Genomic DNA, 26,206 nt, shown 5'->3' on the forward strand with positions numbered 1-26,206 from the left:
CAATGCCCAGAAATCTCTGCAGGCCTGCAACATCAGTGGGTGTGGACATTTCGCTAACAGCCACAGTCTTAGAAGGATCTGCCTTGAGACTATCAGCCGTGAAAATATGCCCCATGTAGCTCACTTAACATGGAACCAACATTTTTGGGGATTTAGATTTAAGTTTGTTTCCTTGGCACGCTCGAGTACCTTCTTCAAATTGGCATCATGTTGTTCCATGTCTTTGCCACTAACAATCATCATGATGATAGCACAAGGGTATCCGTCAAACAGTTGCTCCATGGAGCGCTGAAACACCTGGCTGAAGTGATACCAAACGGCATGCGAAAAAATCTGTAGTGGCCGAAAGCAGTGCATAGTTGATGCATGATCCAGGGGAATCTACCAGAAGGAGCTCTTGGCATCTAATACAGAGAATACCATTGCCATACCCATGTGGGCAGCTACATCCTCCACTGTACGCATGGGGTGACGGGGTCTTTTGAGTGCAGTGTTCTGGTCCCCTGGATTAATACATATACAAATCTCCTGTTTATTCTTCTTTGTAGCAGCCACCATCGAGGACACCCAGTCTGTGGGGTATTTCGATAGTCTCTGTATGTATTCTAATTAAAGTACTTGTCATTCAAACAAGGGGACATGACTTGAGAATTAAGGGACTGAAGTTTAGGGGTAACATGAGGGGGAACTTCTTTACTCAGAGAGTGGTAGCTGTGTGGAATGAGCTTCCAGTGAAGGTGGTGGAGGCAGGTTCGTTTTTATCATTTAAAAATAAATTGGATAGTTATATGGATGGGAAAGGAATGGAGGGTTATGGTCTGAGCGCAGGTATATGGGACTAGGGGAGATTATGTGTTCGGCACGGACTAGAGGGGTCGAGATGGCCTGTTTCCGTGCTGTAATTGTTATATGGTTATATGGTTATATGATATATAATGACTCTGTATCATTAGTACTTTGCACACTATATTGCTTCCTATGGCTTCATATTTCATGCATCCTCTCCTCTTTGCTCCTTATTTCACAGCCTTTTGTCTTTCCATCTCTGGCTTCATCCAACTATCTGCTAATCAAACCTGCCCCCTCACTTGGATCCACCTATAATAAATTATTACGTTCTAGGAGCAGAATGAGGCCATTTGGCCCATCAACACCATTCAATCATGGTTCACAAAAAAGCTGGAGAAACTTAGCGGGTTGCGCAGCATCTATGGAGCGAAGGAAATAGGCAACGTTTCGGGCCGAAACCCTTCTTCGGCCTGAAACGTTGCCTATTTCCTTCGCTCCATAGATGCTGCTGCACCCGCTGAGTTTCTCCAGCTTTTTTGTGTACCTTCGATTTTCCAGCATCTGCAGTTCCTTCTTAAACACGTTCAATCATGGTTGTTCTATCTTTCCCTCTCAACCCCATTCTCCTGCCTTCGCCGCATTAACCCGTCACGCACGCTAATCAAGAATCTGTCAATGTGTCCATCACTTTTGATGTATCACTGAAGATTTATTGCTTTATTGTGTTTGTATCTGTGCGTAATGGCATTAATGGGCCTGTTGAGCTGCAGCAAGTGAGAATGTCATTGTACTGATCATACATGTCCTACACACGACAGAAATTAAACTCTCCCCAATTCTCACCCAAGGCTCAGTCAATGGTTCATTCATTGAGGAAATCCAAGGATGGTGCTGAGGTGGACTAGCCATGATCCAGGCCCAGGCTCTGAGCTTCACACATTGTCCACACGGATCCTCCTCTCCGGGCCCGAGTAACACCTCCCCCTCCTGATTGGCTTCCACAACTTTGCTCCCACCTCCCGACCGCCATTCCACGACTGATTGGCTCCTCCTGCTGCCCGTCACGCCACCTAACAATTCGGATTGGCTCCCCCTGACCTGTCATGACAATCCCTGCTTCTGATTGGCTCCACCTGCCCTGGTCCCGTCCCTACTGCGCGTCACGATGAATCCAGATGCTGAGTGGCTCCTTCCACTGCCTGTCACGACGCATGCCGCTTATGATTGGCTCATCCTCCGCTGATCCCGCCCCCCGACCGCCTCTCGACCATTGGATCGATCCCGAATAATTTATTAACACAAGCTGCCCCCCCGCCCGGGCAACGTTGATTCCACTGCGAGTCGGGTCGGGTCGGGTTGGGTTACTGAAATGGATGGGAAAAGGCCCACGTTCCGCACCGCTCCGCCGTACACGTCAGCCCATTGCATTTAGAAGGAGTGGTCTATCTTGCTCCGCTCTACGATCTTTGGTTTAAACCGAACAGACACAACATGCCGGAGTAACTGAGCGGGGCAGGCAGCGTCTCTGGAGCGAGGGGATGGGTGACATTCTCCAGAGACGCTGCCCGCCCCGCTGTTACTCCGGCCCGTTGCGCATGTCTTGCCCCGACCTGGTTGCGCGAGGCGGGGGCGGGTGACGTGCGGATCCGCGCGCCCAGCAACGGCCAGCGGCCAGCGGCCAATCAGCGTCGTGGGCTCAACCCCAGGACCCGCCCCGCTCGCCCATCCTCTGATCGACGGCTCCGGCAGCCAATGGAATGGGGGCAGAGAGAGGCGCGGGGCGGCCGGGGGCCAATGGGCGGTGACGGGGCGGGGCGGGTCCCCGGGTGGGGGGGGGGGGCCCAGGCTGCCCGCTCACCCGCCGACATCCCCTCCAGCAGCAGCAGCGAGGCGGGACCACACCGTGCAGGGACACTCCGGCTGCCAGGGAGGCAGAGCCCAGCTCCACTCCGGCCTGTGAGTCTGGCTCCGTCGTCCTGTCCCGTGGAAGGGGTAAAGGGAGTGGGGTGGGAGGAGGGGGTGAGGTAGTGGAGGGGAAGGGAGGGGAGGAGGGGGTGAAGTGAGAGAAGGAGGGATGGTGGGTGAGGGTGGCTGGAGGGGTTTGGGCTAGGATTGGGGAGCCTAGAAGCCTTCTAAGAAGGTGGAGAAGGGTAGGCTTGAAGAAAGGGGAGTTTGGAGGGAGCGATGGGGTGGAGGGAGCTGGAAGGAAATGTGGTGGAGGGGCCGAGGGAGATTGGAGGGAATGGGGCTGAGGAGAGTGGGTGGGGGTGTTGTGATGAGAGGGGTTGCTGTGTATTGTAATCCCAGCCTTGCTTGAGTGTTGCTGCTCCCAGCCAGCGGGGTTTAAGGTGCTCCAAGTTCCCATTTCTCCTGCTTTTCAAAAAGTAATTGTGCAAAATTATTTTATGCATAAAGTTCAAAAGTACGTAAATTATTTGCTTTACTAGATCTATTAAAACCCTCGAAGCTGCTAATGGCGGAGTTTGCTTTAAATGCCTTTAATATAGGCACGTGTCTCCCAGTCTGTATGGTTCAGAGTGCTGCCCTGGATAGTAAACAAAAACAACGTTGCAATTAATACAACGTCTTTTCACGTGTTTCGCAATAGCGTCGCGAAAATAATTGCGATAATGGGATTTTAATCTTTTGCAAAGCAACTAGGGGGCATTTCCAAAGGTTAAGGAGAAAACTCACTGCCAGCAACCAGTTGTGAAGAAGTTCAGAGAGAGGGGAAGAGGGGAAGGGGAAGGGGAGGGGGGGGGGGGGGGGAGAAGGCACGGCAGTGCCGATTAAAAGTAGGGGTGACCAAGCCTGAATTAGTGGATCATTCTATCTCCAAGGGTCATTGGAGTGAAGGTTAAACACACAAATGAAGGAAGATATCTAAGAGGAATTTGAAAACAAGGGTTACATTTTGAACCCGAGGGCTTGATTAACAAAGATTTGATGTATTGAATTGAATTGAATTGAATACCTTTATTGTCATTCAGACCTTACGGTCTGAACGAAATTTCGTGCCTGCAGTCATACATACAATCATACAATAATAAACAACAATAAACACAAATTAACATCCACCACAGTATATCCTCCAAACACCTCCTCACTGTGGTGGAGGCAAAAATCTTAGGGTTACTGTCACACAAACTAGGTCAGAGAACAGATGATGGGTGGCCTGTCCGGAATGCTGCTGCTTTGTGTGTATGTGTGTGCAAGGACAGTGATCGGAGGAAGTTGCTGCAAGTTTTATATGACCTCAACCGTACAGGCAGAAGACAGAGGGACTTTAGCCAAGAGCGCATGGAAGTGCCAGTCTAAAGGAGATGGTCGCGTGTTGACATGAGTTACAAATGACCTGACAGTTTGTGTTGGGGTCTTGAAGGTTGCCCAGATTCATGGAACTTTGAGAATCTAAGATGTTTGGATGTTTCGGGGTCTGTGGCTGTCTATCTGGAAGTTTGAGTGTCGTTGAGATAATAAATCTTGTTTAGGTGTGTGTGTGTGTGTGTGTGCACGCACACGATTGTGACCATTTTTGTGTGTTTGTAAATCTTGGGTGTTTTAAGCCTCTAACGTAGCAACTATTTGTTATGCCCTCTTTCCTTCTGGCTTTTAATCTTTCTATCGAGTGCATGTGAAAAAATCTGTAATTATTCATCTCAAGGCCGACGGGTTCACTGCAAGTTTGTCTTGGTGCCAATTTACTCACGTTGAATTTTTTTCTAAAACTAAAATTCTACCAATAATAGTAATACATCCAAAGGCGTAAACAGCCCTGGGGGCGGAGTCCCCATAAACTCCACGTTGCATTTGCCAGAACCCTTTCTACTGTAAATTTCAGAGTAGAATGACCCTCTATATTTTTGGATAACTTTTGCCAGAGAGCCACGTGTTGTGCTTTGAGTGTGTTTGTCGGAGTTGCAACCCTGTGTGAGAATGATGCTAATTTAAAGAGTTTACCAGCCCTTCGACTCCCAACTGTAAAGTGGAGGATGGATGAGTTGTTGGTGACTGACTATGCTTTGCCAGCTGCCACTTTCCTATCAGTCTGCAGAAGGGTCCTGACCCAAAGTGTTGTTGAGGTTTATTATCGACACGTGTACTGAGGTACACTGAAAAGCTTTGTTTTGTGTGCTATCTAATCAAATCAGATAATACTATACATAAACACAATTAAGTCAACTCAAGTACAATAGGTTGAGCAAGGGGAAGATACAGAGTGCAGAATATAATTCTCAGCATTGTAGTGCACCAGTTCCAGAAACAAAGTCCAATGTGTGCAATGGGGTAGAGGTGAATCGGGCAGCTTATGGAAAGGCTGACTTTGTCTGTCCATTTCCTCCAGAGATGCTGACTGACCCGCTGAGTTCCTCCAGCACTGTGTTTTTTGCTCAAGACTCCAGTGTCTGCATATCATTGTGTCTCTGCTTTCCTATCACCAATAAGATTTCTTGATCCATGCGTAGGAAGACTTTAAATGTTGCTTAATTCCTCAGGCGGCTCTGATTTGTACTGGTCTTTTCTCGCTTTCAGTCCTTCCCCACCCTCACCTCTATCTTTCAGTCTGAAGAAGGATTCTGACCCAAAACATCACCTATTCCTTTTCTCCAGAGATGCTGCCTGACACGCTGAGTTACTCCAGCTTGTTGTGTTTATCTACAGTATCAGGCCACTCTGTCCATCTGCTCTGAGACCTGCATCCTACCCCTCCCCGTCTTACTGCCTTACCTCCCTCTCTCCACCCCCCACAAAATCCAGTTTCTGTCATTTCTGTTTATGCCGAGCATGCACTGCGGCAGCGACTTCCACATTCCCAACATCTGGGTAAAGAGATTCCAGTGGATTTTACAACAGATTGATTAGCGACTGTGTAATTTTTACCAATCCATTTTACTGGTCTATCCCATGAGAGGAAGCGCATCCCCCATGTCCAATTGGCCCGGTGTGAAGCTAACAACCTCACTCTGCTCCAGAGCAGCCCAACCTTCTCACTCTGTGCATGTTGATCCCAATCCGATGCTGCCTGACCACTTTGCACTGTTTTGAACCTCAAATTTTCAGTGACAGCCTGAATAGTCTAATCACTTACAGAAATCAATTTGACAGGATCTCTGTTTACAGTGTAAATAACAGAATTTGCAAACTTCTCCCAGCCCCCTCCTACCCACGACAGGCACTGGCAGTCTCCAGTCACAACATGTTGTATTGAGTCATTGAAACTGGCAGCATTCTTAGTAGACTGGTGCAGTGTCCCACTGTTTGATGTCTATGTGAGAGGACTGGTGCTTATCAAGATAAATGGCAGCAGTACTCGCTGAATAACACTTATTTTGGGCATTGTAAGATTAACTGTTCCAAGTTAACCACAGAGTTATCCTGCACGAAAACAGGCCCTTGGGTCCAACTCGTTCATGCTGACCACAATGCCCCATCTGCACTGGCCCCTCTAAACCTTTCCTATCCATGTACCTGTCCTAATGTCTTTTAAATACTGTTAAAGTTCCTGTTTCAACTACTTCGTATGACAGCTCATTCTATGTGCCCACTGCTTTCTGTGAAAAAAATTGCCCCTCAGGTCCCTATTAAATATGTTGCCTTACCTTAAACCCATGTCCTCTGGTTCTTGATTCCTCTACCCAAGGGGAAAATACTGTGTTCACCCTATCTGTTCCTGTCTTGAGTTTATGCACCTCCAAAAGATCACCCTCTGCTCCAAGAAATAATGTCCTAATTACCCGACATCTCCCTATTGTTCCAGCCTTCAAGTTCAGGCAGCATCCCCGTAAATCAGCTCTGCATTCTTTCCAGTTTAATCCATGACCTGGTTAATTCAGGAAATGGAGGGCGAGGCAGAGGGGAAGGTGGTGCAGAGGTTGGGAAATGGTGCGGGTTTGATCAGTGATTTAGAGACAATGCACGAATGAGCAGGCTATGACTCCTCAACCCTGCCCACCATTCAATAAGATCATGTCTATTCTCTATTTACCTCAAGTTGTCTTATGTGTGCATTCCCCTCATTCCTAGATCCTACAAGTAATTATTTACCTTCATCTTCAATTTCTCTAAAGATCCTGCCACCAACATTCTCTGGGATAGAAAAGGTTTGGCTTATTATTGTCACCTGTACTGAAGTACAGTGAAAAGCTTTCTTTTGCATGCTATGATTTACCGTACATAAATACAATCAAGTCAAACTCGAGTACAATAGGTGGAGCAAAGCGGAAGATACAGAGTGCAGAATATTGTTCTCGGCATTGTAGTGCATCAGTACCATAGACAAAGTCCAATGTCCACATTGGGGGAGAGGTGAATCGGACAGTACACTAGCTTATGGAAGGATCGTTAAGAAGCCTGACAACAAAAGGGAAGAATGTTCCTGAGTATCAGGTCATTCGGTGGGGCGCACTATCAAGTATCTTTCTCCTGCTGGACGGGAGCAGGGAGAAGGAAGAATGACCGGGGTGGGACAAGTGCTTGATTATACAAGTCTTTGATTATTCTAGAGATACACCAGCACTTGAGAGGGATATTACAAAGCATTGAGCTTCCTACATGAAATTACTGACATTTTGAGTGGTGTGGGGTGGGGGCAATAAATAGAATTCTTCTTCATCTCCCCTCTCAAGAGATTCTTCTTCATCTCCCCTCAAACTTTCAAGAGAGAGCTAGATAGGGCTCTTAAAAACAGCGGAGTCAATAATAATATAATAATAATAACTTTATTTATAGAGCACTTTAAAAACAACCACTGTTGCAACAAAGTGCTGTACATGACTAATCATGGACAAAAAATTATTACACGACAATAAAAACATTAAAAGAGAGAGTAAAAACAATTTTTTAAAAAACCACTAAAACAGGAGCAAAGTCTCATGCAGGGTCAAAAGCCAAGGAATAGAAATGGGTTTTAAGATTGGTTTTGAAGATGGACCTGTCTGATGTGCAACGGCAGAGTGTTCCATAACGCCGGAGCAGCAACAGAGAAGGCTCTATCCCCTCTGAGCTTCCGCTTAGACCTCGGTACCTCCAGGAGCAGCTGATCAGCTGACCTGAGGCACCGGGCTGGAGCATATCAAGGGATATGGGGAGAAGGCAGGAACTGATTGGGGATGATCAGCCATGATCACATTGAATGGCGGTGCTGGCTCGAAGGGCCGAATGGCCTACTCCTCCACCTATTGTCTATTATCTATTATCTCCTGAAGCACCTGGAGTAGTAGTCATACAAAATGTTAACAGGTCCCTTTCCTTGCTGATCAAGAAGCCCCATTGAGGCTAGTCCATTTGCTTGCATTTGACCCATAAACCTCTAAACCTTTCCTATCCATGTCTTAAAGGTCTTATAGCACCTGCCTCAACTACCTCCTCTGGCAGCTCGTTCCATACACTGTGTGAAAGTTGCCACTGAGGTTCCTATTAAATCTTTCCACTCTCATCTTTAAACCTATGTCTTGTGGTTTTTGATTCCCCTACTCTGGGTAAAAGACTCTGCATTCACCCTGCCTATTCCCCATACGATTTTGTACACATTTATAAGATCACCGCTCTGCCTCCTGCGCTCGAAGGAATAAGGTCCTAGCCTGCCCAACCTCTCCCGATAGCTCAGGCCCTCGATGCCTGGCAACATCGCCGGAAATAACCTCTATGCTCTGTCCAGTTTAACGACATGGGCAGAAATGTGGACTCTGCTGTAGGAGAAAAAGGTCACGTAACAGAGGAGCCATTTACACTTGCCAATTAAATTATGCCGGCGGTCGGGATCAAACCTAGGAGCTGGCATGGCAGTGCAGTTGAGGACAGTATAGATTAGCCATGATTATATTGAATGGCAGGGCAGGCTTGAGGGGCCGAGTGGGCTTGTTGCTCTTGTGATCTGGCGGATTCCACTATCAACCTTTGATCGCGAGGTGTGTGGGTGGGTTGTCCTTTCACCTTTGATGGATCTTTCTTTGCAGAAATAAGTTGCTTAACCTGTAATGTCAGCTGCAACACTTGTCAGCAATTCTCACATTGCAAACCCCTTGGGGATGTCTCTCAGTTAGCCCTTTCCCATGGAGTAGGGTGACTGCAGGAAGGTCGGGAGAGTGGTTTGGGAATGTCGAGTGGGACAGTGGATTGCTGAGTGATCCTTGGGAATCTCGCTGTCGAGAACCGACTTTGGGAGAGTGACAAACGACAGCATAGTGAGTGACTGTGTGCATCCCAAACTCTGTGCAAGCTGTTTTGCAGGCTGATGACGGAATGATCCAGAACTCCCTTGATCTGTAAACTTCCCCATTTCTCAACATCTGATTCCGTTTATTCTGCTCTTCCTCCAGGCCTCCTGATTCCCTGCTGTCGGTCGCTCTTTGAGTGACCCTGAGCTGGTGCCTAAAAGAGAGCTACAATAAAGCTACTGAGAAACTGTTCCCCTTGCACACTCCCACAGCCCTCCCCTTCCCCCTCTCCTGGCCCATTGCTCCTCTCATTCATTTCCCCATCTCCCCCCGTGCATGAGTTGCAGTTGCTGTGTTTTCCGCTTGGGGCCCTATGCTTCAAGCCGGCACTTTCAAGAAACGCTGCTTTGATACAAGTTTTATTCTTGCTGTTGTCCTAACCCTAGCCTAATCTCCAGTCATTCTCTACCTCTTCCCTCTGCTCTCGTTCTCTCCATTGTCTTCTCTGTTGCTCTCGACTGGCACTATCTTTATCCTATCATTTCTTGTTCCATTTCTCCCCCCCCCCCCCCCCCCCCAGCCCTCTTGCATTCCAACAGTGACAGTGGTTTAAAAACAACTCCATTGGCTGGGATGCGACCAGGGAGATTGCATCAGGCGTTCTATAAATACAAGTGTTTCTCTTTGCTGCCTGACACCCCGGCTCCCCCTCTCTCTTGAGCTGCTGCAAGTTCGAACTCTTGACCATCTGGAGCAGTACACATTTCTCCTTTGAGGAGCCCTTGGATTGCTTCACTTCTATTGAGTTGCTCAAAGCTGCCCACTCAAACCGCTCCCTCGAGGTAAGGAAGTGATTCCTGAGGACTCTTCTCTATAGGGGTAAGGCATTACATAATCGGCTTATGGCTGGGCTCCTTCAGGCAGTTCGCTGAGGAGTGGGGAGGAATCCGCTTTCCTCTTGTGCTTTCACAATTCCTTGATGACCAAGATTGTCTTGTAAAGTTTATAACTAGGTCTAACCGTTTGAAGATTAAATGTTGTAATATTCTAGGAAGAGGTTATGAGGGAAATGCTTGTTTACGAGAGGACGAATATAATCTGAAACTTGTATCGCATGGGGGGGGGGGGGGGGGGGGGTGACAGAAACTGGATCAGGGCTTTGGAAGGGGATTTGAAGGAAAATTATTTATAGACTATGGGGATGGAGTGTGGGGGGGGGGGGGTGAGGGGGAAAGATAGGATTGTTGTGATTGCTGTGCTATCATTTGAGAAAAGTGTTTGTATGTTCACCTTGTGACCGTGTGGGTTTTCTGCGGGTGCTGCAGTTTCCTCCCACACTCCAAAGATGTGCAGGTTTGTAGGTTAATTGGCTCCATCCAGTAAGTTGTAACATAGCTAGTATGTTTAGGTTAATGTATGGTGTGATCACTGGTTGGCACAGACTAGTTGGGCCTGTTTCCGCGCTGCATCTCTACCGTCTAACGTAAAGGCAGTCTCTACTAATTTAATAATATAAGCATATACTGTGTGAAAACGGGCCCTTCGGCCCACCGAGTCTGTGCTGACCATCAAATGTCCATTTACACCACTGCTGCATAACAGTCCTTCCCAGGATATGGCAGGTTTTAGCTTCTGAGGACCGTTCACAGACTAGACAGTTTGCAAGTAGGAAATGTAGCCACACACAGAGTGCCCGCATATCAGAAGATGCCCTCAAGCAGCTGGCAAATCCATCCTGCCGGTCTCCCAAACACCCACTCATACATAGGGGCTGTGCGTAACCTGGGGGGGGGGGGGGGACCTGTAATCATTTTATTCTCTCCACGATTTATGTTGTCAGGACTTGAGTGCCTGAGCTATAGGGAGAGGTTTGGCAGGATAGGAGTTTATTCCTTGGAGCGCAGGAGGCTGTGATGATCTTATAGAGGTGTATAAAATCATGAGGGGAATGAACAAGTTAAATGCACAGAGAATGTACAATCCCATTTTTTTCCAACCTCCCTCATTCAGACATTGGACTTTTTCCCTGGTACTGTTTAAACTACTGCACTCTGGTGTTGTTTTTCTGCTCTATCTTTTGTGCATGGGTTTGGCTTGATTGTATTCATGTATAGTATTATCTGATTTAATTGACTACTACTGCAGGGCATCTACAGCAGAATACTCCCACTTGGGAGAGGTTGAGCAAGCTAGGACTTTATTCCTTGGAGCGCAGGAGACTGAGCGGTGACCTTAGTGTATAAAATCATGAGGGGAATAGATAGGGTGAATGGAGTAGAGTAAGGGAATCAAGAACCAGAGGACATGGGTTTAAGGTTGAGGGGCAAATTTAATAGGAATCTGAGGGGCAACATTTTCACCCAGAGGGTGGTGGGTATATGGAACGAGCTGCCGGGGGAGGTAGTTGAGGCGGGTACATTTGCAACATTTAAAAGACCTCTGGACAGGTACATGGGTAGGAAAGATTCAGGGAGATATGGACCAAACGGGGAAATTAGACTAGCTTAGATGGGGCATCTTGGTCAGCTTGCACGAGTCGGGCCGAAGGGCCTGTTTCCGCTCTGTGTGACTGGCATTTCCTTCAACTCTCCCCAGATTCTACTATTCGCCTCCCAACCAGGGGAAATTTAGAATAATCTCCCAACCCGCACGTCAATAAGATGTGTGAGGAAGCCAGAGCTCATGGGGGAAATCCCTGTGGTCAAAGGGAGTATATGCAAAATCCTTTGAGGCAGTGTAACGGGTCTGTAAATACCGTACTCAATAGATAACATAATAAACAAACAAAAGCTCAATGAATAAAAAACAAGTGTAAAACAAAATAAAACAAGAGTGAAGTCCATAGTGCAACCAAGACGGTTCATAGATTAGTTGGAGTTCGTCATGTTCAATAGCACGATGGTTGTTAGCTGTTCCTGAGCCTGGACATTTAAAGTTTTCAGACTCCTGTACCTTCTTCCCGATGGCAGGAGTACAATGACAGTGTGGCCAGGATGGTGTGGGTCCTTGATGATACTGACTGCCTTCATCAGACAGTGTCTCCTGTAGATCCCTTCAATGGTGGGGAGATCAGTACCTATGATTGGCTGGGCAGTGTTTATCACTTCTTGTCATCTCCTTCATTCCTGGACGTTCGAATTGCCTCAACTGTGGGTGAGGAGCTTTTAACGTGGGTAGAGGGTCTCAGACTGAAGGGCTCCTCGGGTGAGGGGGGAGCTCCACAGTGAGAATTGGTGGGGTTGGAAGAATAATAGGTTTATTTAGTTCAGAGATACAGCATGGAAACTGATCCTTCGGCCCACCGAGTCCACGCTGACCATCAATCACCCATTCGCACTGGTTCTATGTTATCCCACTTTCACATCCACTCCCTACACACTGGACAATTTACAGAGGGCCAATTAACCTACAAACCTGCATGTCTTTGGGATGTGGGTGGAAACTGGAGCACCCAGAGGAAACCCATGCTGTGACAGGGAGAATGTACAAACTCCACAAATGGTCAGAATCGATCCCGGGTTTCTGGTGCTGTGAGGCAGCGGCTCTGCCCTAGGGATTGGAGAAAGGGTGAGGGTCTGTCTGAGGCTTTGGACATGTTTTCCCTCCTCTCCCACTGCACCCCCCTCATCCACTCCACAGCTCGGTCACTCCAGGAAGCCGCAGCCTCGTGGAGCTGGGCCCCACCTTCCAGGCACAGTCAGCAGCTGGCGCTGGGACAAGGAGCCTGTGTGTGCTTGGGCCTGGCCTGGGGTTAGCTGTAGTCCCATCAGATGTGGCGCAGCGGGTAGAGCCGCTGTCTCACGTTGCCAGAGACACGGGATCGATCCTGACCTCGGGGGGGGGGGGGGGGGGCTGCTTGTGTGGAGTTTGTACGTTCTCCCTGTGACTGCGTGGGATTCCTCTGGGTGCTGCAGTTTCCTCCCATATCCCAAAGGTATGTGGGTTTGTAGGTTAATTGGCCCTCTGTAAATTGCCCCTAGTGTGTAGGGAATGAATGAAAAAGTGGGATAACTGCTGAAAGACCTGCTTTCATGCTGTGTCTCTTTATCTCTCTCAATCTAAAACATTGTATTCACCTATCACTTGCCAGGATAGGCACAAGAGGCTGGAGTAACTCATTGGGTCAGACAGCTCTGGAGAAAATGATTAGACAATGTTTCGGGTCAGAAACAGTCTTTGTCCCACCCCCACCTCTCTTTTCCGGCTTTCTCACCCCCTACAATCAGTCTGAAGAAGTGTACCGATCTGAAACGTCACCTATGCATGTTCTCCAGAGATGCTACTTGACTTGCTGTGTTACTCCAGCACTACAGCTCCTGCTGTCTAGGGTGGGCTTGTTATCCATGTTGTGGGTGAGGTGTGGTGTCACTGCACCTCCCCTGGCCTGCCTCTGGTTTGACCTGTCAGTCTGGGTCCTGTTTCTGCCTCTTTTTATTGTAAACTTCTAGCATTTACAGTTCCGTGTGCTGACATTTAGCACATTTGGACAGGTTCATTAGACAGGAAAGGTTTCGACGAATATGGGCCAAACGTGGGCAAGTGGGACTAGCATAAAATGGGCATCTTGGTTGGTGTGGGTGAGTTGGGTGGTAGGGCCAGTGTCCTACTGGAGGGCTTGGTGTCCCTGGGCTGGGTGAGGCTGTTTGTAGTTTGACGTGTCAGTCTGGGCGCTGTATTTCTGCAGGTGACGGACGGAAGATGGCGGGTGACGTGGCCATGTTGGTGAGGGGGCTGGCCAAGCTGAGCCAGGCTATTGTGGAGACCCAGGCCACACAGTTGCGTGCCATGGTGTCGGGCAGTGAAGCGGTGGCCCAGGGCTGGCAGGCCTCAGCCCAGGATGCCATCTACACAGCGGTGGGCAAGATGCAGGTACACGCAACGCCGAGCAATCCTCTTCAGTGTCCGCAGTACTTGTCCCCACAATGTCCGTGCCGAACTTGATGCCAAGCTAAACTGCTCTCTAAAAGCCTCTTAAACACCACTATCATATCTGTTCCACCACCACTCCTGGCAGCGTGTTCCAAGCACTCGCCACCCTCTGTGTTTTAAAAACAACTTGTCCCGTACATCATCTTTAAAGTTTGCCCTCTCACCCTAAAGGTATGACTGTCTACCCTATCTATGTCTCTCATATTTTTATACACTTCTATCAGGTCCCCCTTCAACCTCTGAAGTTCCAGAAAAAAACAATCCAAGTTTGCGCAACCTCTCCTTTATACCTATTATCCGCGTATAAATGTTTAGGATAGATGGTAATGATGCCACTCAGTTGGGCTACTTTGTCACGGATGGAGTTGAAGCTGTGCTCACACGACCGGGTCAGAGTCGTACAGCATGAAAACTGGCCCAACTTGTCCATGTCAACTAAGATGCCAAATCTAAGCTAGTCCCATTTGCCCATGTTTAGCTCATATCCTTCTAAACCTTTCCTATCCAGTGCACCTGTCCAGTGCACCTGCCTCTACTACCTCCACTAACAGCTTGTTCCATATACCCACTTAAGGTGCCCCTCAGGTTCCTATTAAATCCCCCCCCCCCCCCCCCCCTTACCTTAAACCTATGCCCTCTGGTTCTTGGTTCCCCTACTCTGGGTAAAACACAATGCATTCATCCTATCAACTTACCCCGTGATCTTGTACACTTACCTCTCTATAAGATCACCTCTCAGCCTCCTGTACGCCCAATAATAAATAGCCTGCGCAACCTCTCCTAAGTGTGTAAACGCAAAGTGCTGCAGTAAGTCAGCGGTCAGGCAGCATCACTGGAGATAAAGGATGGGTGATGTTTCGGGCCGAGACCCAGTCTGAAGAAGGGTCCCGACCTGAAACGTCACCCAGTCCTATTTCTGCAGAGACCCGTTGACTTACCTCAGCACCTTGTGTCTATCTTCGGTAAAATCAGCATTAGCAGTTCATTTTTGCACACTCTCCTAAAGTGGGTATTGTGTGTGGATGCCCAGCAGATTGCTGCTGGGTCTGAGGGTGGAAGTGTGCCCGGTGGGTGCTTGGCGTGAGGGTGGTGCGGTACTGTTGTGTGCCAGGTGGGTGGCAGTAGGTTCCTGTCGGTCATTGCTTGTTGACGTGTGTTCCACTCCAGGACCTCGGGCCACAGCAGGAGAGCTTCACGGAGCCAGAGGAGGATTTGTCCTCAGAGCTGGGCCTGTCCAGCGAAACCTTGGACCTGGAGACGCCAGAGGCGGCCTCTGATGTCCAGCACCGGCAGGCGATGGGTGACCCGGCGGCCTTTGACCCCGCTTGCTCCGGGAAGATGGGCGGCCATTTTGTACAGCCAAGCCGACTTCTCTCGTTGGCGGCCCCGAGACGCTTCTTCCACCAGGACCACCGTTCTGTCAGTGGGCTGACCGCAGAGGACATTGACAAGGCTCGAGAGGCCAAAGTCAGCCCCGCTGACAAGCCCTACAGGCAGATGGTAGGTTCCTGTACTCCTACCTCCTCCCTCTATGCCTCCCCACCATTGCAATCACCCTTATTTGTGCCAGGTTACTTTAGACCTTAGAGTTACAGCATGGAAACAGGCCCCTCAACCCGCCTAGTCTGTATCGATCAGCGATCACCCCGTACTAACACAACCCTACACAGTGAGGACAATTTTACTGAAGCCTATTAACCTACAAAGCTGTACATCTTTGGAGTGTGGGGGGAATGCGGAGCACCCGGAGAAAAGCCACGTCATCACAGGGAGAACGTACAAACTCCTCACAAACAGTCGGGATCCAACTGGGTCGCTGCCGCTGTAAGGCAACAACTCTACCGCTGCATCACAGTGCTGTCTCTTGTCCGGATCGTATGGAATGAGGACAGTCTGCGGGGCATTAAAACAGCAGGAAGCCAGCCAGGTGCTCGGCTGACAACATGGAGGACTGGGATGATTGAGATCACAGATGCTCGCTCTCTTAGCACAACATGGTTGAGAGGAAATTTGATAGCTGCACCAGATCATGATGGTTTGGACAGAGTAAACAGGTAGCTGCTCTCTCGAACTGGTTTGGAGAGCAAGGGTCACAGATGTAAAATTTGCGTCAACATGTATTAAGAGCATGCAAGACCAAATTGCTTTTAAATTGTTCATTTTAAAGTGTTTCTGAGTGAGGTATTTGTGCCTGATAGACAGTGGAACAGTATCAGATAGAGTCCTCGGGGGATAATTGAATGGCACTTTGAGAGGCAGAACAGGGGTGGCACAGTGGGGCAGTGGTAGAGTTGTTGCCTTAAAACACAAGGGACCCGGGTTCGATCCTGATTACAGGTACTTGTCTGTATGGAGTTTGTACGTTCTCCCCATGACCATAGGGGTTTTCACTGGGATCTCCGGTTTCCTCTCACGCTCCCAAGACATACAGGTTTGTAGGTTAATTGGCTTGGTATAATTGTAAATTTCCGTAGTGTGTAGGATATTGTTAGTGTAAATCGTCCCTAGTGTGTCCTAGCCCTAGTCAAGTCAACTTTATTTGTCACATATGTACAGTGAAATGAAAGTGGCAGTGCCTGCGAGGATCTGAGTTATATAGTGAAATTGAGCAGGCTGGACTCTATTCCTTGGCGTGCAGGAGATGAGGGGTGATCTTATAGTGTGTAAAATCATTAGAATAGATTGGGTCGACGCACAGAGTAGGGGAATCGAGAACCAGAGGGCATAGATTTTAGGTGAAGGGGGGAAGATTTAATAGGGAGGCAACTTTTTTCGCGATGAGTGGTGGGTGTATGGAACGAGCTGCCAGAGGAGGCAGGTACATAGGGAAGTTTTGGAGGGATTTGAGCCAAACGCAGGCAGGTGGGACTAGTGTAGGTGGGACATGTTGGTCGGTGTGGGCAAGTTGGGCCAAAGGGCCTGTTTCCGCGCTGTATGACTCTATGTATAGCATCTTGCTGTAGTTAATGGGAATGTGAGAGGGAATAAGTTGCAGGGATACAGGGATATAAGACAGTATGTAAGACTGGAGGCATTCCTCTGCTGGAAGCTGACATTGACATTTGCACAAATGACTCATTGGTAAAAATAGGCAAATATTGGTGGGTTATCCAGAGTTTTCGGCACTATATCTGGAACCGAAGCAGTTCAGGATTGAAGAGCCAACTGTTTGTGTAGCAATGTTCCTCTATTTGTGTCAACCACACTTCTGAGAAAAGGAAGTGGACCTTTTGGGAGAAAGGTTTATATTAGGATGGATGACGACTCTGTCAACAGACAGGAATTTGCAGATAGATTCAGGAATGTATTGAAGACAGGTAACGGTGAGCGAATGGACAGGTGATGTATCAGGTTGAGATTATTCCTTGTCTGAAGAAGGATCCTGACCAAAAACGTTGACTGTCCATTCCTTCCACAGATGCTGCCTGACCCGCTGAGTTTCACCAGCAATTTGTGTTTTGCTCAAGATGCCAACATCTGCAGTTCCTTGTGCCTGCTTGGAATGATCACCGGGAGCATCCTCTGTGCACTCTCCTCCCACTGTTTTGGGAAGCTTGGCCAACAAAATGTTCAATAACTTGCCTGATGCATCTCCTTTAAACTTTGTCCCACTCACCTGAATGCTATGACCTCAAGTCCTTGACATTTCCACCCTACGTAGCCTGGTCTTAAATGACTGATCACTCATCTTGAAAAAGTTCCCTCATTCAAGACTCTCCCATTAGTGAAAACATTTCAACGTTCACTAGTTAAGCAGCTCTCTTAGCATCTTGCAATGAGATAACCTCTCATTCGTCTAAACTCCAAGGAATGCAAAACCCACTTGTTTAGCCTTTCTCTTAAGGGTGGCCCTCTTAATGCTGGGAATTAGTCTTTAGACTTTAGAGATACAGTGCAGAAACAGGTCCTTCAGCCCACTGAGTCTACGCTGACCGGTGACACCGTGTACACTAACACTATCCTGCACATCTCCAGATTCAGGGGGATTTCTTCCCCACTGTTAACAGGTAACTGAATCATCCCACCACAACAAGCGAGCAGTGTTGAACTACTATCTACCTTATTGGTGACCTACAGACTATCTTTGATCAGGCTTCACCTTGCACTAAACATTATCCCTTATAATGTATCTACACACTGTAAATGGCTCGATTGTAATCATGTATTGTCTTTCCGCTGACTGGTTAGCACACAACAAAAACATTTCACTGTATCTCGGTACACGTGACAATAAACTAGACTGAACTGAAACTGAACACTAGGGACAATTTACAACTTTTACCAAAGCCAATTAACCTACAAACCTGTAGGTCTTTGGAGTGTGGGAGGAAACCGGAGCACCCAGAAAAAAGCCCTGCGGTCACAGGGAGCATGTGCAAACTGCGTACAGACAGCACCTGGAGTCAGGATCGAACCCGAGTCTCTGACATTGTGAGGCAGCAACTACCGCTGTGCTGCCCAAGCCGAGTGAATCTGTTTTGGACCTCCTCCAATGTCCTATCTTGGGTACAATCACTTCCAGTGTTGGAACCTGGGCAACCAGGTTGTCTTTTGGAAAGATCCACAACAGCAGTTTGATAATGACCCTGATCAGTGCAGACAGTGTTAGCCAGGCCATGGAGGACTGCAGGAGCTTCCTCAGGTGCCATTCCCCTTGCCCGTCTACACCCCTCTAACTTGGCATCATGTTTAGCATGGCCTTTGTGGGCCGAGGGGCCTATTCCTGTGCTGTACTGTTCCCAAAGACGTACAGGTTTGTACGTTAATTGGCCCTCTATAAATTGCTCCCAGTGTGTAGGGAGTGGATGCCGAAGTGGGATAACATAGAACTAGTGTGAAGGGGTGATCGATGGCCAGCGTGGACTCAGAAACCTGAAGGGCCTGTTTTCATGCTGTATTTCTAAACTAAACATAAAAGTTTAATCCTGACTACCGTGTGGAGTTTTCACGTTCACCCTGTGTGTGCATGGGTTTCCTCTAGGTGCCCCAGTTTCCTCCCTCATCCCAACGTTTCAGGTCAGCACCTTCCAGTTTGAAGAAGGGTCCCGACCTGAAACGTCACTTACCCATGTTCTCCAGGGATGCTGCCTGACCCGCTGAGTTCCTCCAGCAATTTGTGTCTTTTAAAAAAAACCTGTGTCTGCAGTTCCTTGTTCCAACATTTAACACATTTGGACAGATACATGGATAGGATAGGTATGGAGGGATATGGGCCAAACATGGGAAAAGTGGGATTAGCAAAGAATGGGTATCAAGGTCGGCTTGGGCCAAATGGGGGCAGGTGGGAATAACATAGAATGGGTATCAAGGCTGGCATGGACGAGTTGGATTGAAAGGCTAGAGTCCCACTGTCCTGTTTTACCTGGGATCATGCTGTATACAGGCAGCTTTGTTTCCCATGTTGCAGTCACCAGCGGAGGTGCTGATGTTGTGCAAGGATCTAATGAAATGGGAATTCCCCACTGTTCCCGCTCTCTGCTCATGTTTGGTTTTGTTTCCCCAGCTGAGCGAACGGGCTCGGGAGAGGAAGGTTCCGTCCACCAGGATCGGTCGGCTGGCCACTTTCGGAGGTAATGTTTTCTATAAGACCATAAAACATGGGGGTGGAATTAAACCATTTGGTCCATCTAGTCTGCTCTGCCATTCGATTGTGGATGATCTATTTTTCCCTCTCAACCCCATTCTCCTGCCTTCTCCCCATAAACCCTTGACATCCTTACTAATCAAGAATCTGTTAATCTCCACCTTAAAAATACCCACACAATGATTTAATGCCACAGAATCACCACCACTAAAGAAATTCCTCCTCATCTCCATTTTGAAGGCATCCTTTTATTCTGAGGCTGTGCCCTTTGGTCATAGACTCTCTCACTAGTGGTAACATCCTCTTCCTTTGTGCCACGTTTCTTTTGTCTGGCATTTGTGTTCTTGTTCTTGCCTGCTGCTGGTCAAAGTCATCCCTGAGGATCAGTCGGAGCTTAATTGTTGTTGGGCTAAGGAGGTTGTAAAAGTGCTGGCACTTGTGAAATTCTGGATCTCGGCCAGAATTTAAATAGTATGGAAATGCCTGGCCTCTGCTTTTTATCTTTGATATTTGGAGTTTTGTGGAGTCATAGAGCACAGAGGCAGACCTCTCTTCCCACCATGTCCTTGCCCATTGAACACCCCCCTACACTAATCAGTTTTCCAGTGCTTGGTCTCTTCCCATGTCCTGCCAATTCAAGTGCACGTCTAAATATTTCTTAAATGTAGTGTCCGTCTCCACCATCCCTTTGGGCAGTGCATTCCAGATTCCTCTCACTCTCTGGGGGGTAGAAAGTTCTTCTTCAGAAACACTTCCATACTCAACTCTTCTAGTTTTGGATCCCCCTGCTCTAGGGGACAGTTTCTTATTTCTCCCTATCTATGCTCCTCATAAATTAGTATGCCTCTTATCAGCTCATCCCTCTGCCTCTTTTGCTCCTGTGCAGCAGGTCCAGTCTCCCAGTCACATTCATGGAGCCATACATCACGGAAGCAGGCCCTTCAGCCCAATTTGCCCCTGCTGACCAAGATGCCCCATTCAAGATAGTCTTACTTGCCATCTCCCTCTAAACCTTTTCTATTCATGTACCTGTCCAGGTGTCTTTACCTGCCTCAACTACCTCCTCTGGCAGCTCGTTCCATGCCCACCATCCACTGAAAAACTTGCCCTTCGTGTTCGCCCTCTCACCGTAAACCTATAATTGAATAACTGAAATGCTCCATCGCAGGCAGCCTCCCAGTATGGTCTCACCCAGACTCCCTATCACATGTAATCATAGATCTCTTCATCCTTGTTAATTGTTCAAGAGTTTATCCCTAACATTAGTTATTAAGTCATACAGTGTGGAAATAGGCCCTTTGTCCCTACTCAACCATGCTGACCAAGATGCCCCATCTAAGCTAGTCCCATTTGCCCATGTTTTCCCCATGTCCCTCTAAACCTTTCTTATCCATGTACATCAAACTGTCTGAAATGTTGTTATAGTGCCTGCCTCAACTACCTTCTCTGGCAGTTCGTTCCATACACCCATCACTTTCTGTGTGAAAATGTTGCCCCTTCATTTTCTTTTAAATCTTTCCCCTCTCACCATAAACCTATCTCTTGTTTCCGCTACTCTAAGCAAAAGACTGAAAGTGCATTCACCATTTTATTCCCCTCATGATTTTATACACTTTTATCAAAGATATTACATGGTAGGGATATGGGGATAGTAAAGGGCCATGGATCATATACAGGCAAATGTGACTTGCCCAGTATGTCATCGTGGTCAGCATGGCCAAGTTGGGCCAAAGGGCCTGTATAGCTAGCTCCATGGATGTATTTGAATTATTGCATGCAGTTCTAGCCACCCCAGTACAGGAAGGATGTGGAGGCTTTGGAGAGGGTGCAGTGGGGGTTTACCGGACGGAATGATGCCTGGATTAGAGGCTATTAATTATACGGAGATGTTGGGACAGACTTGGATTGTGTTCTTTGGAAAGCAGGAGGTTACTGGGAGACCAGATATATAAAATTTTGATAGGTAGAGATAGGGTAGGCAGTCTGAACCTTTTTCCCCAAAATAGAAAGATCAAATACTGGAAGGCATAGCTTTAAGGTAACAGGGGAAAAGTTTGAACGGGATATGTGGGACGTTTTATTTTAAAGGGCACCTGGAACATGCTGCTTTGAGGTGCTCCGTAAAATCTCTTTCAGGCTTTCAACAGCTGTTTGGAGCGGAGGTGTTATGCAATGTGGGGAAGCATCAGCCAGAGAGGTGAAAGTTGTTGGAGTGATTGTGTCCCAGGGCTGCAGGCAGAGTGGAAGCATTCTTGAGATGGGCGAGCGAGTTCAGTCCCAACACATCCAAACCTGCCCTGAATCAAAGACAGCACTATTGTAACCTTGGTTACCCTGTGCTGGTGTTATTTGTGGTTATTAGTGGGGAATTGATAATACCAGAGCTGGGTGTCGCTGGTAAGGCCAGCATTTTTGCCCACCCTCAATTGCCCTTTAAGAGGTGGGAGCGAGCTGCCTTCTTGAGCCGCTGCAGTTCTTCCAGTGAAGGGCGTCCCACGGTGCTGTTGGGGAGGGAGTTCCATTGATTCACATTTACACCCAGTGAAGGAACGACGGATGTTTCAGTGGTCATATATCACAATGGTGCAACATGTGCTTTTCCCTGATTGCTTTACACGCCCCTATAAGATCACCCCTCCGAACATGAAGCCACCACCATCTGGCCAATTCCCTCCACAGATGCTGCCTGAACTGCTACGTTCCTCCAGGAGTGTTTTGTTGCATTTTTGTATTCAGTATGCACGATAAGGTTTTTCCTCTCTGCTTTATTTCACTGTTTACTCTGTAAATACATGTGACCCGGTGGGTTTGTCTGTACACACTCCACTGTGATATTATTCTCTGGTTTCACGAGCCTTCCACGTGCTTGCCTGCGAGAGGTGGAGTGGACCGTGTGACGAGCGAAGTGGGGAGTTGCCCTGATCCAAATGTGCTTTTCTGGCTTGTTTGATTCAAGGGTGACGCTCCAGTAGAGTTTAGTTGAGTTTACAAACCTACAAACCCGCACGTCATTGGGATGTGGGAGGAAATTGCAGCACCCAGAGGAAACCCGCAAAGTCACACGGGGAACGTGCAAACTCCACACACAACACCCGAGGTCAGGATCGAACCCGGGTCCCTGGCGCTGTGAGGCAGCGGCTCTACCAGTTGCACCACTGAGAGCATAAGTGGGAGTGTGGCACTAACAGAGGTTTGCTCTTGTCAATGATTCTTCAAGACTTGGGAGCAAAACACAAAGTGCTGGAGGAACTCAGCGGGTCGGGCACCATCTGTGGCGGGAATGGACGGATCAGGACTTTTCTTCCACTAATCCGTGTCCTGCACAGATGCTGCCAGACCCGCTGAGTTATTCCAGCACTATCTTGCTCAAGTTTTCAGCTCCTGCAGTTCCTTTGTGCTTCCATTATGAGCCAGGCCCTGTTTGCTTCATCAAGCAGATAGAACACAGTGCAGCACGGGAACAGGCCCTTCGGCCCACACGAGCATCTTATCCAAGTCCCCTGACCGACTTATCTGCCTGCACAGAATCCATATCCCTCTATATATACAGGCCTGGTCTCTTAAATGTCACTATTGTATCTGCCTCCACTCCCACCCCAGCAGCGCTTTCCAGGAACTCACCACCCTCTGTGTAAAAGAAAAAAAACATTTTAATTGCCCCACACATCCCCTTTAAATGTTGCCCCTCTCACCTTAAAGCAATGTCCTTTCGTTTTTGTTTTTTCCATCCTGGGAAAGGTACTGTCTGCCTCTCATAAATTTAACTACATCTGTCAGGTCTCCCCACAGCCTGTGGCATTCCAGAGAGAACAATCTAAGTCTGTCCAACCTCTCCCTGTAGCTAATACCCCATAATCCAAGCATCATTTTGATAAACCACCTCTGCACCTTCTCCAAAGCCTCCACAGTCTTCCTGTAATGGGACGACCAGAACTGCACACAAATGTGGCCTGACCAAAGTCTTCTAGAAATGTATCATGACTTCTTGACTCTTATACTCAGTGGCCCGAACAATGGAATCAGGCATACCATATGCCTTCTTTACCACTATCACTTTAGGGAGATGAACTTGGATCCTAAGATCCCTCTGTACATTAATGCTATTAAGTCATGCCATTAATTGTATGTTTTCTCTTTGTATTTTACCTCCCAAAGTGGAACATCTCACACTTGGTCGGATTAAGATCTATCTGCCATTTCTCCGTGCCATTCAGAAGCGAATCTAAATCCCACTGTATATCTTGACAGCCTTCCTCCTAGTCCCTGACCCCAGCAATCTTGCTGACATCAGCAAACATACCACCCAACCCATCTACATTTATTTTCAAGTCATTTATATATAGCACAAACAGCAGAGGTCCCACCACTGGACCAGCCTGAATATTGTCCTTGCACTGAAGCACCCTGTCCTCTAAGCCAGTTCTGAATCCATACCATCAAGTCACTGTTAATCCCGTGCATCCTCCAGCACTCTATGGTTTGCTCAAAATTCCAGTGTCTGCTGTTCCTTGGGTCTCTATTAAGACTCTGGATCCTGTTGGCTTCATCAGGAAGATGCAATGGGAATGGTCCTATGCAGAAGGATTCTTCTCTGGGATATTGGATAACCCTGCAGTACCTTGATGAGACACCAGGGGGGAATTGCTGCTGGAGGTTCCCCAGTACTGTCATGGCCAGGGTAGGTGGGAATGCGGTGATGAAGAGGTGAACTCATTCTCGCTTCTCCCCGGACAGGCTTGGCCGTTGGACTTGGGATCGGAGCCCTGGCCGAGGTTGCCAAGAAGAGCTGGAAGCATGACGAGCGGGAAGGTAAGAGGGAGGGATGGAAGGCCTGATGTTGTGTATTTTCCTGGCGAATTTAGTTTAGAGATACAGCACGGAATTAGGCCCATCGGCCCACCGAGTCCGTGCGGTCCCCGCACATTAACGCTGACCTACACACACTAGAGACAATTCGCACTTATACCAAGCTAATTAACCTACAAATCTGTACGTCTTTGGAGTGTGGGAGGAAACCGAAGATCTCGGAGAAAACCCACGTGGTCATGGGGCGAATGCACAAACTCCGTACAGTCAGGATCAAACACAAGTCTCTGGCGCCGCAAGCGCTGAAAGGCAACAACTCTAACACTGCGTCACTGTGCCGCCCTAGTACCAAAGCCCTTTACAGACATAGAATGGTCCAGCACAGGAACAGACCTTTCGGCCCACAATGTCTCTGCTGAACATGGTGCCAAACTAATCTCTGCCTGCACGTGATCCATATCCATGCACCTATCTCTCCCCTGTGCCCCACCTTGACTCACACCTTTCTCCCCTCCCACCTATATTCCTTCCACAAGTTTCCCAATACGCAACTTAATCTCGCACTTTGTCCTTTCATCTCTAGCTTTTGTCCATCCATCTGCCTATCAACCCTGCCCCCTCACCTGTATCCACCTACTACCTGCCAGGCATTGTTCTGCCCCTCTCCTCTCCCTACTTTCTTTCACCCTTCCCCTATAATCAACCTGAAGATGGGTCCTGACTTGAAATATCACCTATCTATGTTTTCCAGCAGTGCTGCCTGACTAGCTCCAGCTCTGTTTTGTTTTTTGTCTCTCTAAAAGCCTCTTTAATATGACTATCGTATCTGCCTCCATCACCACCAGCCCCTGGCAGCATGTTCCAGGCACTCTGTGTTATGCACATCACCGTTGAACTTAACCAAGCTCCTCTCAACTTAATGCTATGCCCTCTAGTCTTGGACATTTCCACCCTGGGGAAATCGTTCTTGCTGTCTACCCTCCCTCTGCCTCTCAGTTTTGTATACTTCTATCAGGTCTCCTCACAAACTTTGCTCCAGAGAGTACAGTCTGTTTGTCCACCCTATCCTTACAGCTAATTGGGGGCACAGTGGTGCAGCGGTAGAGTTGCTGCCTTACAGCGCCAGAGACCCGGGTTCGATCCTGACTACAGGTGCTGTCTGTTTGGAGTTTGTACGTTCTCCCCATGACTACATGTGTTTTCTCCGGGTGCTCCGGTTTCCTCCCACCTCCCAAAGACGTACAGGTTTGTAGGTGAATTGACCTCTGTAAATTGTTCCTTGTGAGCAAGATAGAACTAGTGCACGGGGTGATTGCTGGTTTGCACAAACTTGGTGGGCCAAAGGGTCTGTTTTCACACTGTATCTCCAAGTTAAACTAAACTCCCCAGACCGCCTCCACTGTCATGTCCATGTGTGATAGTTATTGTAATGCACTGCTTGGATGCCTCCTGATGGACAGTTTGCGTGCCTCTCCCCACCTCCTGCCCAACCTCCTCACAGCTCTGTTCCATGGTGCACAATTTGGGTCTGAGCTCATCCCGTCCCGTCCCACTGAAGTCTGTGTGTGTATGCACGTTGTGTCTCTGGCTTCAATCTCCCCCACCCCCCAGGTGTGGAACAGCATGGGCCCCGCAGTAATGTTTGAAGGTCCCACCTCCCTGTTGTTTTCTGGGTCTACTGCGTTACCTCTGGGGGAGTGTGGGTGTGTCTGAGCTGCGTGGCCATGTACAGAATGGAAGGCAACTGGAAAGGATGTGCCTGCATTCCTCGCATTGTAGCAGGTGCAAGCAAGGAGTGGCTTCTCACCACTGCTTGTGGGAACTTGTAGACCAATGTCATTGATTGCAGCTCGGCAGAGCCAAGCTTGGGCTCCGAGCCACGCATTCTCGAACAGCGTATCTGACTGGTGAAGGTGACCTGGATATTAGATAGTGGCTAATG

The 26,206-nt window shown here is 48.2% G+C and overlaps 1 protein-coding gene across 3 annotated transcripts in view; it reads left to right on the top strand.

Annotated features, from left to right (window-relative positions):
* The first annotated feature begins 2,611 nt into the window (after positions 1 to 2,611).
* Positions 2,612 to 26,206, top strand: part of coq8a (coenzyme Q8A) — a 37,288-nt gene continuing 13,693 nt past the window's right edge. The window contains exons 1-5 of one of the 3 annotated variants that reach the window (XM_033020712.1): positions 2,612 to 2,745; positions 13,630 to 13,814; positions 15,042 to 15,374; positions 19,378 to 19,444; positions 24,193 to 24,267. In XM_033020712.1, coding sequence (XP_032876603.1) covers positions 13,644 to 13,814; positions 15,042 to 15,374; positions 19,378 to 19,444; positions 24,193 to 24,267 — 646 coding nt within the window. In that variant the 5' untranslated portion in view covers positions 2,612 to 2,745; positions 13,630 to 13,643. The other 2 variants (XM_033020714.1, XM_033020713.1) reach the window with 2 other exon arrangements.

This window comes from Amblyraja radiata, chromosome 5, assembly GCF_010909765.2.
Source record: "Amblyraja radiata isolate CabotCenter1 chromosome 5, sAmbRad1.1.pri, whole genome shotgun sequence".
In the NCBI taxonomy this organism is placed as follows: Eukaryota; Metazoa; Chordata; class Chondrichthyes; order Rajiformes; family Rajidae; genus Amblyraja; species Amblyraja radiata.